At 38.8% G+C, this 13,314-nt stretch overlaps 1 protein-coding gene across 1 annotated transcript; it reads left to right on the top strand.

Annotated features, from left to right (window-relative positions):
* The first annotated feature begins 1,599 nt into the window (after nucleotides 1–1,599).
* AGT (angiotensinogen) lies at nucleotides 1,600–12,021 on the top strand. The gene is made up of 5 exons (XM_026705170.2): nucleotides 1,600–1,654; nucleotides 6,115–6,922; nucleotides 8,918–9,176; nucleotides 11,032–11,176; nucleotides 11,639–12,021. The coding sequence occupies exons 2-5, from the start codon at nucleotides 6,139–6,141 to the stop codon at nucleotides 11,822–11,824; spliced, it is 1,374 nt and encodes a 457-aa protein (XP_026560955.1). The 5' UTR covers nucleotides 1,600–1,654; nucleotides 6,115–6,138; the 3' UTR covers nucleotides 11,825–12,021.
* Nucleotides 12,022–13,314: the final 1,293 nt, after the last annotated feature.

The raw sequence follows: 13,314 nt of genomic DNA, 5'->3' as shown, positions 1-13,314 counted from the left end.
CAACATTTTAATACGTACAGTTTTCTTTTGTCGAATATTCCTTTACCCACTTTTTCCACTTCATATCGTGCTTATTCAGTTACATGAAATATCCTTGATGAATCGATCCAAAAATCCATTTATTCCACCATTCCTGATGAGTTATTCTGATTGAGCTTAAATTAACCAGCCTTCAAAATTTTACATGACTGTAGCTCCTTCTGTAATGGGCTAGTACAGCTATGTCTGTGGAGTGTTCATATTTTTCTATGTCAGTGGAATTCCCTTTCCTTTGACCAAAATCTTGCTGTAATTAGAGGCACAATACCAGGAGGAACATGGTGGAACTACTTTATAAACAGAAGAGAAAGGAAGAAAAAAGATGTGACCAAAAGCTACTTTGAAGACATTTCAGATAATAATTTGTTCTTGGAAACAATTGCTTAGGGAAGGTGTGTACAGGTAATGGGTAATGTGTAGCTTGCCTATCAGAGGTGGTATTCAGCAGGTTCTGACCAGTTCTGGAGAACCGGTAGCAGAAATTTTGAGTAGTTCGGAGAACTGGCAAATACCACCTCTGACTGGCCCTGTCCCCATCTATTCTCTGCCTCCCGAGTCCCAGCTGATCGGCTGTGTCTTCTTTTGTTGCCCTGCACCAGAGAACATAGCTAGAAAGCAGGTTAGGGGTGGGGAGGGAATGGCAATTTTACAGTATCCTTCCCCTGGAGTGCAGTGGGAATGGAGATTTTACAGTAGCCTTCCCCTGCCAAGTCATGCTATGCCCACAAGCCACACCCACAGAACCGGTAGTAAAAATTTTTGAATCCCACCACTGCTGCCCATTATAGTCATACGTTGTGCAGGTCATCATGTGAGTGGACCTGATTTTACAAACTTTTTTTTGCACTTGTCATTAAATGCTGCAGTTGTTAAACGAACCCACTGTTCGCTATGGGCATTTTTGCCAAAAACCAGAAGTAAACATTGATTTTCAGCCAAAACGTTGCAATCATGGTCATGTGATTGGAGGACACTGCAAATAGCTGTAAATGGCTAAACGATCGATTGTAAGTCAAGGACTAAATGTACATGGATATTTCCTATCCGAAGTTAGCACCTAGTCAAAAGAACCAAGTTTTTTTCTCAGTTTTCTCCACTATAATACCTCAAAGGGTGCATTCCTGTTTTCTCAATTTCATTTAAGATAAATGTGTTACTGTCAATACCTAAACCTATCATTCATACTCATGTCTTTTTCTGTTTCCTTTCCTGTTTATAATCTACAAAAGTTTTGCTGTAGGGACTATTATTTATGGAACTTCCTATGATCCCCAATGTGTTGGAAAATGAGCTATCGGGCCACATTTACTACACTGGAGGCAGAATAGTGGAAGCCCTAGAACTGGAGAGCAGACAAAAGTCTGATGAAATGACCATCTCGGTCAATGTTTGCTCTTCTCCTTGGGAAAGAAAGGAAAAAAAAGCTGTAATTGCCAATACATGGAAAAACACGTTTCCCAGAACATTGCCCATCAGAGTCAGACAGCAGAGGGGACAGCTAATGTGTAACTGAGGTTAGGAAATCAGGAGGATAAAATAGGAGCCCAAGTGCTCCCTCGGGATATGATCCTGAGCACCGAAAACAGCCTGAGGTTCTTGCCCAAAGGACAGAGATGTGAGTACCGCTTTTCTGTTGTTATTGCTGGTGACGGAAAACAATAGTTTTAAAAATCCTATTGCGAAATAGCAGCTTATTCTTTTTTTTTTCCTCAAAATTATTGATGTTGTGGTAACCATTTGTTTGCTTGTCCTTATTTTCCTCAAAGGGTAAAATGCAACCGCAGTTGGATTCCCATATTGCATTCCCAAATAGGCTTGCCTATTTGTTGTTGTTTTTTGACATGATATATATTATGGTTATAGACACTCTGGTTTGTAAATAATAAAGCCACCTGATCTAGGCTGCCAAAATCCAGATGGCTGCAATAGGACAACAAAGAAGATACAGAAAACCCTAAATCCTGGCTGTCTTCCATTGGTGGCCCGATTTTTGGCAAACACCATTGAAGCAACTCTAATAAATCATGGTTTAACAAGCCAGTTTGGCCTAGTGGCTAAGGCACCAGGCTAGAAAGCAAGAGACCAGAAGTTCCAGTCCTTTCTTAGCCTGAAATCCAGTTGGGCCAGTCACTCTCTCTCTCTCTCTCTCTCTCTCTCTCTCTCTCTCTCTGCCCAACTCACCTGCCAGGGTTGCTGTTGTGGGGAAAATAGGATGAGGAAGATGTGTTGAATATGTTCATTGCCTTGAATTATTTGTAAAAAACAATAAAGGTAGGATACAAATAAATAAATAAAAAACAACATATTACGTATAACATTGGCTACTGCAGCATATTTAAAAAGCCTGTTGAAATTAACTAAAGTTTAGAGTGATACGTAAACCTCAGTTCATATGTAGCTTTTATCATCTAAACTTAAGGTTTGATAGGAAACTAAGTAATTATATGCACATAAGTAAACAGTGAGATTTCACACGAACAATTTATAGGGTCACTGACCATCGGAAGGCAGTATAAAATCTGTTGGCATTAGCTGGACCATCACAGCGCTGGTGGAACAATTCTGTAATCCCTCATTTTATAGATCGTACAGGGTACACATTAACCCCTGGAATAATTTCAAATTGCCCAGTTTGCAAATAGTTGTAAAGATGCAAAAGGAGAAAATAAATAATGAGGATTAGCAGATTTGGGCTGTAGAAATCTAGATAATCTGATAGTCTTAAAATCTAATGGATGAATGGGGGAAAGAGTACTTGATAAAGCAGAATATCCATTAAATCCAAATAGGATTTAATGCATAAACAAAATGGCCCATGGGGTGTGCCAAAGCAAACAACAGAGAGCAGATTTGGCTTATTGTGTTCAAAGTCCACTAAACGGAAGCCCATAAAACTGAAGGTTTCGTGTTATGATGTAACTTTATGAGAACCAGATAAAATGTCAACAGAGAACAAGTGCTGGTTCTTTAAACATTTGCAGTAGAAGTGGTTTCTGGGGAGATAATTCCTAGAGTTATTAACAAAGGAGGCCTGAGTTTTCTATGAATAAATTATGATAATTAATTCAGTCCTCTTACTAGAATAATAGGCAATAATACAGGTAGGTGTCTTTTCCTCACTACTGCTTTTTATCTATGTGCAAATAAAAAGAGTAAGAAAATTAGTGGAGAAAACATATGAATATGGATGAAAGCTCATTCTCTGGAAATTCTGTTAACACGAAAATGTGATTTCAGAATAAAATCTGTAGAGGAGCATCTCATGTGGAATAGTCAAGAAGTAGTGTAGAAAGAAAGAAAGAAAAAGATATTTGTGGACAAGATGAAAACTCCCAGTCATAGGTAATTGGTAACAAGCCACAATGTCATTGTATTGTAGTAGTAGTAGTAATTTATTAATTGAATTGTCTTATGATCATATAAAAATTGGGTTTGTGTGCCATTATATTATTGATATCAACTGTGCTATGATGTCATGCCATGTATCACTTTCCCTTCCAACATCCTGTGTCGATGTTGCTGTGCTTCACCTGTAGTTGAAATGTTTTTCAATCTTGGCATCTTTAATATGTGTGGACTTCAATTCCCAGAATTCCCCAGCCAGCCCAAGGAAATTGGCTTAAATACTTCTTAACATTTTCCCCAAACAAATAACTTTGAACTTTTCACCATTGCTTTATATGAGCCTGGAAAAAGGATGCAGCTGCTAAAAAAACCCCAAAACCACACATTTATTTTAATTAGCACTGGGCTATTGTTTTCTTTCCCAATAAGCAAAAACTGCTTTAAGAAGTAGAAGCAGCTTCTTCTGTACTAGAAGCACAATTTCTGTACCGTGTTGGATCATAGAAAACAATATAAATATTAGTCACCAAAATATCTTTGAAGAATGTAATTCAGAAAGAATGGATTCTTTTTGTAGAGATATGAATGAAAGATTACATATCGATATTCATATTTTTATAGATGTGCAGATTGAGAAAGATCACTGTAACATCTTGCCATAGAAAATAGAATGGTTACTATGTGCTCCTTCAGACCACTGCCTAGATATTGGACAAGATATTATACCAGCACCATACTAGCCCTACAAAGAGATGATTATGCTACATAAAGAATGATATATGGACAATCTGTTTTAGACTTGTATTTTTTTTATTCCTATAGCTTCTTCAGAGAAGAGTTCATCACCTCAGGGTTAAATGCTCCAATGATTAATCCAATAAATTTTATATAAAAGATTTTATACATCATTCTTTTGGTATTGAAGCTCTTCACTGTATCTAGGCTGCAAAGCTCTGGATGGCTGACTCTTTGCTGCTCTTTAGTGTCATCCAGAATTTTTTCCAGCCCATCTGTTATAGCCTCACTTTTATGAACTGGCTTCTTAAAGCAGCTATATATTTTCCGAGGCTAGTGGGGGAGGAAAGGAAGCTGCTTTAAAGAGGCACCAGGGAGCGCAGTCTAAATCACTTCTTCCCATCATTTCTAAAGCACTGATCTACACAGATGGGGTTTGCTGGCACATAATTCCAGATAATAATTGCAATCTTAATTAGGTTAGTCTATATTAGGACTGCCTTGAAAGATGTCCACACTGAAGATCTGGCTGTTGAGAGGCTAGGCAAATGTTCAGCTCAATGGGTCTTCAATGTTTAGTGCTCCTCTACGTCATTCACCTGAGAAAGAGGCTAATGTATAACTCAATCTTATGCAAATTGAGCGCAACTGGCTAAAGGTTATGTGCAGGGGTGGGATTCAACTGGTGTTACTACTGGTTCGGTGATTAAGCTACGCGCCCGTATAATAAACCTTAAGTTGTGCCGCCCGGACAGCTGATAAGCGCTGTGCGTGGGTGCGAGTGTTGGAAAAGCCACTTTTTTACTGCTTTTTCAAGCTCAGCTGTGCCGCGCAAAGCAGCTGAGGTTGAAAAAGCAGGAAATAAACGACAGGTAAGAGCCCAGGTGGGCGGGTGGGCCAAACAGCAGCAGACACAGAAACAGTTCGGTGTCTGCTGCTCTTCAGAGCTACTGGTTCTATAGATCCAGGCAGAACCAGTAGCATCCCACCCCTGGTTATGTGCAGGAAGAGCTGGAGTAAGCCATACTTTAGTTCTAGCTGGTCACCACCAAGCCTTTATCTTCATTTTTTAATCAATAGTTGATTCAAAAGTTCAACATTAGAAGGGATATTTTAGGAAGGATTGTTTTACGTATTGTTTGAGGCATGTTTAATACTAATTCACAAGCCATGATCTGCAAGTCCTCTTAGGTGAGCATTTATATAAATCAGGGTTATTAAACTAGCAGCCTGTGGGTCAGATACCATCATGCACAGGCCATGCCCACCCAGGTCTGCAAAGGGAAAAAAAATCTATCACGATATGTCACGTGATGGCAACGTGATGTGGAGGGTTTGACCCCCGTGATATAAATCAAGGGAAGGATACACATTCAAGTTAAAAAAAAAAATACAAACCATAACTGGCAGGGTTTATACAATATGCTAAGCAAAACCTAAACGCAGCCTATTATTGTTTAGTAAGATCCACATAGTTGCTTTTGGACTTAAGGAATATACATGGCAGCTTCATCTTTTCAAATAGCAGTTTGTGAGAAAAAGTAGGATTTTTTTTTTAAGGTGTCCCTATTAAACAGAACATATATTTAAAATTATGCAAGACTGATTTAAAATCAAGTAATATTCCAAAAGAAAAAAAAGGAATAAGATCTTGCAATTGTCCATCTCTGGAAATATCCTCTGGATAAACCAATATAACACTGAATGATGGAATATATTTGCTGAACGAGCTTATCCATAATTAAACCCAGTTTTATAACTGAGTGCATAAAACACTACAGTAACATATAATCAGATACTTTGTGTTTCAGTGAATTATAGAAACACAACTGGATCATGGCAAATTTTCCATGTAGGCTAACTGATGCTTCCTAAATACATGCCTTAATTTTTGTGTGGCTTGGATAGTTATGCTATTTCATAAAAGGGAAGCCTGCCAAAAAAATCCATAAAACATCCATTGGTGACGGTAGTAATTGTTTCTTTCTGAAACAGACACAGGTGAAAATCCACATCAATATGAAAGTTGGAGTCATTGTGCCATGTGTCCTTCTGTACCTTACCACTGGAGGCTGCGATCGGGTGTATGTTCACCCATTTTACTTGACTTCCCTCAACAACACTGATGTCAATAGCTGCAAGAAGCTGGAAGAAAAGGAACAGCTGGTGAAGATGTTTGTTCCCCTCTCAATCGAGTCCCATTTCACTTCAACATATGAAGAGAGTCTGAGCAACAAGAGTGAGGAAGGAGAGAAACACTTGGGTGTGAAGTTCTTAAAAGACCCCATTTATATGCTTGGGGCACGTTTTCACAAAGAGCTGAAGAAAATACACGGAAGCAGCAATATTATCCTCTCTCCTATATTCATGTATGAGTCTATGTTGTCCATTTATTTAGGGGCTTCTAGACAAACGGCAGCCAATCTGCAGGTTTTGTTAGGGTTTGACCCACCACCCAACGCAAGTTGTACCTTCAAAATAGATGGACATAAAGTTCTTTTTGCCCTGAAGATCATCCTGAATGCTCCCTTACACGCCAGGGACACAGAAGGATTGACTTTCTCCAAGCTTTTGTGCCTTTTCTCTGCTCCTGGGACCCATTTATCTGAGTCTTTTGTCCATGAATTGGCCTTTCCAGATGTTAATTTCCATGTTCGAGCTGTGGATTTCACCAACCCCACAGAGGCAGCAAGACAAATCAATGCATTTGTCGAAAGGAAGAGCACACATAGAACCAAGGGTCTGCTGGCTGACATTGATCCAGAAACCACTCTGCTGTTGGCAACTTACACTCATTTCAAAGGTACCAGACAGGGAAAAGGGAATTGTCACAGAGAAAGAACAATGACAATCTTAGAGAGAAGAAAATCAAAGGGAAAATAATAATTTGAAACTTGTTAAAATAATGCAATAACTACTTTGTCCATGTTAAAATGGGGATTGTAATAAATAGGTGTTGAATCTCCAGACCTTCATCAGGTCTGTAACACAGAATATAACTTGGATAACCCTTATTATTAATTCCCTCTGATGAAAATTAACTTCTGGCAAATTGGACGGGTAATTGGGTATTCAGATATAGTGTGTTATGTGCCTGTCTTTTAACCATTAGAATACATCCCCATTCCTCACCGAGGAATCTCAGAGTGGGGAAGAGAGTTGCTTGGAAGATCTATATTAGGGGTGTCAAACTGGATCTCTTTGAGGGTCAGATCACGATTGTAATTCTTTTCCACAGGCCGGGGGGGTAGGCACCCTGCCGGCCAAAATGGGGCACGGTGTGTCTGTGTCACATGTACTCCCCCCCCGCACCACATTTTGGCCAGCAGAGTGCTGCAGGAGGACATCCAGGCTGAAAACAGGGCACATGGGGGTCGCATGCAGCCCCCCCCCCCATGCCCTATTTTGGCTGCCAGAGGCACAGTGGGTCGGTCCTTTGCTATTTCCAGGCCAGCCCCATGGTCCAGATTTAAACACCCGACAGGCTGTTTCTGGCCCTCAGGCCCTGAGTTTGACACCCCTGATCTATATTGTTCTGAAAAAGGGGTCACAATGACTGATTCACAGACAAAACCATGGTAGCCCCAGTGAGATTGACAGTAGCAATTTAAGAACAGTTAAGAAAGGTATCCACCAATTATGATGGGGCAGGGCCAAAGCACAAAGATTAAAGATCTCTTCTTAATATCATATAGTAAAGGAATAAACTGCTTCCCACCACTTTGATTTCTTTTATTTATTGCATTTATATGCCACCCATTTCCCAGTTTGAGGATAAGGTTCACTTGATTCTTTGAGTACTGAACAGATAATGAGTCTTTCTGCATGCGTGTTTGACAAATTGTAACACAGTAGGAAAGAAATTTAGCTGTGCATAATATGTGAATCCATTTGATCTGGTTATCTCTCATACCAGAGTCCGCCAAGTCTGTATTTGTTTTCGTGCTTTTGAGTCAGTGTATGACTCCTAATGACTTCCTGGATTAGTTTTTGCATTTTTGTAGTTTTCTTGACAATGTTTTTCAGAAGTGGGTTGTCCTTGCCTGCTTCTTCCTAGGGCTGAGAAAGAGTGACCAGTCCAAGGTCACCTAGCTGTTTGGTGCCCAAGATGAGACTACAACTCACAGACTCCCAATTTATAGTCCGATGCCTTCACCATTACACCAAACTGGTTTCTGTGTCTGCTCATAGGATACAATTGTAGAAACTAGTTATGCAGTGTGTGAGAAACCTTTACAGGAGGAGGATAAAATGGCTCTATTCCTGTAGTATAGGGCCTTTTGGAGATTCTTGGAACATCTATTGTGGTTTCAAAGGATACTTGTTGAAGATCAGTTCCCCAAGCAGATTTTCAATTGTTGGGAAATACAGTGCACATTTTTGAGCCTCTTAAGCAGGGATCCCCACCTCGGCAACTTTAAGACTTGTGGACTTTAACTCCCAGAATACTGGGAGTTGAAGTCCACAAGTCTTAAAGTTGCCAAGTTTGGAGACCTCTGCTCTTAAGGTTTCTCAGATCATAATCAAAAGCAATACGCACAATTAATTCAAATAACACTTTACTTAACACTCTGAATTTAGTTTCCCTACTCTGCCAGTTTTTGATTTATTGTTTTAGGGTTTTGCGTTATAAGTTCACTTGGATGTATGTATGCAGTAGGAAACTTGAATTCTGTCCAAGAAGAGTCATGGATAAAGGGATAAATAGACACTGCATGTAATATTAGCTAGATCCTTTTTATGCCAAAGAGAGGGAAACCATTAGTTTCTTTTAACCGTATTTTTATTTGTTTTTCAGCTGTAATAAATGGAGCTTCCCCACTCAAAGAACCTCAAGAATTCTGGCTTGATTCCCAAACTAAGATCTTTGTTCCTATGATGACAGTAACTGGAAACTTCAAGCATAAATATCAGACAGGACTTTCCATTGTTGAAATTCCTCTCAGCAAGAGTATATTTTTGCTGTTCTTACAGCCTAGCAACAACAAAAAACTACCTAATGATGATCAATATTCTTTGACACCTTCTCCGAAATGGTTTCAAAACTTGCAATCAAAGTACGTTCACACATTCATCACAACACTAGGCACTCATAAAAACTTCATAATAATTTGAACAATTTGACAGTAGAACCAATTGCCCAAGGAGGTGGTGGATAATTGGTTGCTCTTTAGGCTAGACAGTCATATGTCTCTGGAACACTTTAATTTATATTCCTGCACAGTGTAGAAAGTGGGACATGATGGCTGAAATGGTCACTTGCAATTCTATTATTCTAAGAAGTTCTTTGTAGAATCAGGGGAAGTCCAGATGTGGTAGTTATGAGATTCTTCAATTTATGGAGCATGTCTTAGTTAAAACTTTAGTATTCATCTAACCACTCATGCTCAAATATTCATAGCAGTGTTCCAATATCTCAGGGGCTGCCACAAAGAAGAGAAAGTCAAGCTATTTTCCAAAGCACCTGAGGGCAGGACAAGAAAAAATGGGTGGAAACTAATCAAGGAGAGAAGCAACCTAGAACTAGGAGAAATTTTGTGGCAGTTGGAACAATTAACCAGTGGAATGACTTGCCTCCAGAACACCAGAGGTTTTTTAACAAGAGATTGAATAACAATTTGTCTAAAATGGTGTAGGGTTTATTGCCTGAGTAGGGGGTTGACTAGACAACCTCTAAGGTCCCTTCCAACATTCTTATTCTTTTATTATATACCATGAATATGTAATTTGTGGCACTCAAATATCTTTAATTGGACTAGATGGGAATCTGGCCCACCTCTGGCATCGCAGAATTTGGAATTTATCTCAGTATTTGAATATTCTGACCATATAGGTAGACCTTGACTAACAACCACAGTTGAGCCCCAAATTTCTATTGAGACAGTTGGGTTTGCCTCCATTTTATGCTCTTTCTGGTCATAGTGGTTAAGTGAACCACTGCAGTTCAGTTAGTAACACAGTTGATAAAGTGGATCTGGCTTCCCAATTGACTTGGCTTGTCAGAAGGTTGCAAAAGGTGATCACGTGACCCTGGGACACTGCAACCGTCATAAATATGAGTCAGTTGCCAAGCATCTGAATTTTGACCACGTGACCATGGGGATGCCGCAAGTCATAAGTGTGAACAACGAAAGTGTAAGTCGCTTTTTTCAGTGCCTTTGTGACTTCGAACAGTCACTGGTTGTAACTTGAGGATTACCTATATTTATTTTCATTCTTTCCAAACCATATCCTTCTTTAGGATTCAAGGCCATGTACTATTAGAGTATCCACTCACGTATGGCATTTTAATCTCTCCTGCACTGATTTGGGTACCTAGATACAAGGCACCACAAAGGATTAAGAAATTCACCAGGTGGTGGTAGCTTAAGCTGGTATGGCTACAAAAGAGAAGGGACTTTTAATAGACAACAGAAGGGAGCTGTGTAGCATTTCTCTGGAGATTTCCAAATAGATTTTAAAAAAAAAATCCAAGCAGATATTTGCCAAATCATTTTAGGAAACGTGTTGTTTTTGTACAGATGAAAAGAGCCGCTTTTAGTGGACATTATAAAAAGACCTGATCAAATGCTTGAGCAAGCACAAGTATCAAGTCTGAATTTGGGTGCCTTTTTTTTTTTAAATATACACACAATGGCATCGTTGCAGTGCATATTTAGGAAAGGGACTCTATCTACTCCTCCCACACCTGTCTTGAGAGATAACCACTACTCCCTTTGTCAAGACAGAGAAGCAACCAAGGCAACCAGTCCCATTTCCTTTCCAGTGTACAGGTGATCTCAGTGACAAATCCAGCCTCAGATCCTCCAGAAGCCTGTAACCATCATCACTTCTTGGAATTTATTTAGAGACAACTCTTTCATAATCTTGTGCTTTGCCCTGTCCCCTCCCCTTCCTTCCTTCCTTCTGCAGACCAATTCACTTGACTTTCCCAAGGGTGTCCTTTACAAGCATGTACAACCTTCAAGAACTCCTGGTGCAATACGGGATGCCTAATCTGCTTGGAAAAGAAGCCAATCTCAGATTGCTAAGCAGCAGTAATGTGACCATTGGAAAGGTATGCTGTCATTGACTTCTGCTCTTTGTAAGCATATAAATATCTATCAGTTAGATTATGTATTCAGCATCCAAGGATGGAAAATATACCATAGATCAGGGATGAGGAATCATGGCTCTTTTATGAGTTGTGGACTTCAACTCCTAGAATTCCTAAACCAGCCATGGATGGATGTAGATGGGAGAGAGAGAGAGGGAGGGAGGGAAGAGAGAGAGAGAGAGAGAGAGAGAGAGAGAGAGAGAGAGAGAGAGAGAGAGAGAGAGAGAGAGAGAGAGAGAGAGAGAGAGAGGCACAAACCATATAAGCCTTCTACAAACATTATGACTTTTTTTTAAATTCAAGTTTCTAAATCTCTTTATTAGCATTTTTAAAATATCTTTTCATTTATTGGGCTTTTTTCATTTATAATCTTAGCACTATGGCCTACTGACTCGGATTTACTATCTTTGTTTTTGCTGGCAGATCATAAATCAGCAACTTTTTGAGCTCAGCCCCAGCAAAGATCAAGAGGAAGCCCACACAGAAGAACATGCCAGTGAGACACTTAAAATAACATTGAACAAGCCATTTCAGTTTGCAGTGTATGAAAAAGAATTGACTGCATTGATTTATTTTGGCCAAATTACAAATCCTCTAAACGAAACATAAATTCTGGATGGGTGGGTGGGGAAACAGTTTTCTGTAATCCTTTAATCTTTTTCCCACAGTACTTAGTTTTTATGATTTATTTTATCTTGCTTTGAAAACTAATGCATCTTTCAAAAATAAACTTGACAAAATTTATCAATAGAACTTTATAAAAAATACTGTTTACATCGTGATTAATAAAATGCTCACAACTCTTATGACTATTGTTAAGATAAAGTAGATCATTTCCCATTTATGGAGAGATTCCAATATGTGCTGGGTTTAAGCCAAACATATACATTTTAACCCATGGTTTATGGTTTGCCAAACCCAACTATTTTGGCTTATTCAACAATGTGTGCAGATCTAATATTCCCTGTGAAAGCTATGCCATTTAAAAATATGGGAAATAATATATCCAGAACAGAGAACTTAATACCCGGTTTCTACGTTCAATTTAAAGACTTTTAGCCATGCCTATGTTTAATTGTTGCACAACTAACTTTAGCTAAATTGGGATGTTACAATTAAATAATATTCATGTTACAGGGACTTACTTCATCAAAGCTGCACACTCAAATCATGTTTGCATGATGATTGAGAATTCCCCAGTGAACTCACTCAACTTTTTGGGCTAATAGTATACAGACTAATCTTGGTCAGTTATCCCTCTGCTTGCATTTTCTAGGCCTTTCCATACTTGGGTCGTGGGACTGGATTCAACCATTTGCATGAAACACTGGGGGGAGGGGGGGAGGGAACATTTTATACATACTTTCCTTATAGGCCGCTGATCTCATTGGGGGCATTTGCCCCAATGAGAGTAGCCAAAATGTACCCTAACATGAATTCAACATGTTGGAAATGCAGACAGAACCAAGGTACCTTCTACCATATGTGATAGTCATGCCCGGAAGCCCAGAAATATTGGACTAAAATATGGAGTTGGCTACAAGAGATAATGGAAGAATGAATAGAATTTAAATTGGAATTGTTTCTATTGGGAATAGTTAAGAGGGAATTATAGAAAGATTAAATATATTTGATTACACATTCTGACAGCTTCAAGAATAATATACGCATGATGTTGGAAACAAAATGCCTACTGAGGAATGAATAATTCAAAAAATCCTAGACTGTGCTGAAATGGACAAATTGACATTAAAACTTAAAGAGAAAGAATAGTCGGAGTATTATGAAATTTGGGATAATTGGTATAATTGGCTGAATAATAGAAATAAAGATAAAAGAAATAAAAAAAAATATAGATAAAAGTAAATGAATGTATATAAAGATGTATCAGCGTAGATATTTATATGAGATTGATGTGTAGAATAATTTGCATAATGATACAATACTGTTAAAGTCAAGATTAAAGTGTGTTAAAGGTGAAAAAGAACAATAAAATAATTATTATTACAAAAAAGAAAGAAAAAAAGGGGGGTGCTTTGGGGTGCACTTCTTGGTCATAACAACATTCCAGCTCCAGCTTTGAATCGACAGTGGGAAAC

Source organism: Pseudonaja textilis, chromosome 1, assembly GCF_049901715.1.
Source record: "Pseudonaja textilis isolate UNSWEBS1 chromosome 1, rPseTex1.2, whole genome shotgun sequence".
Classification (NCBI taxonomy): domain Eukaryota; kingdom Metazoa; phylum Chordata; class Lepidosauria; order Squamata; family Elapidae; genus Pseudonaja; species Pseudonaja textilis.
This window is presented reverse-complemented; position numbering and strand designations above follow the sequence as displayed.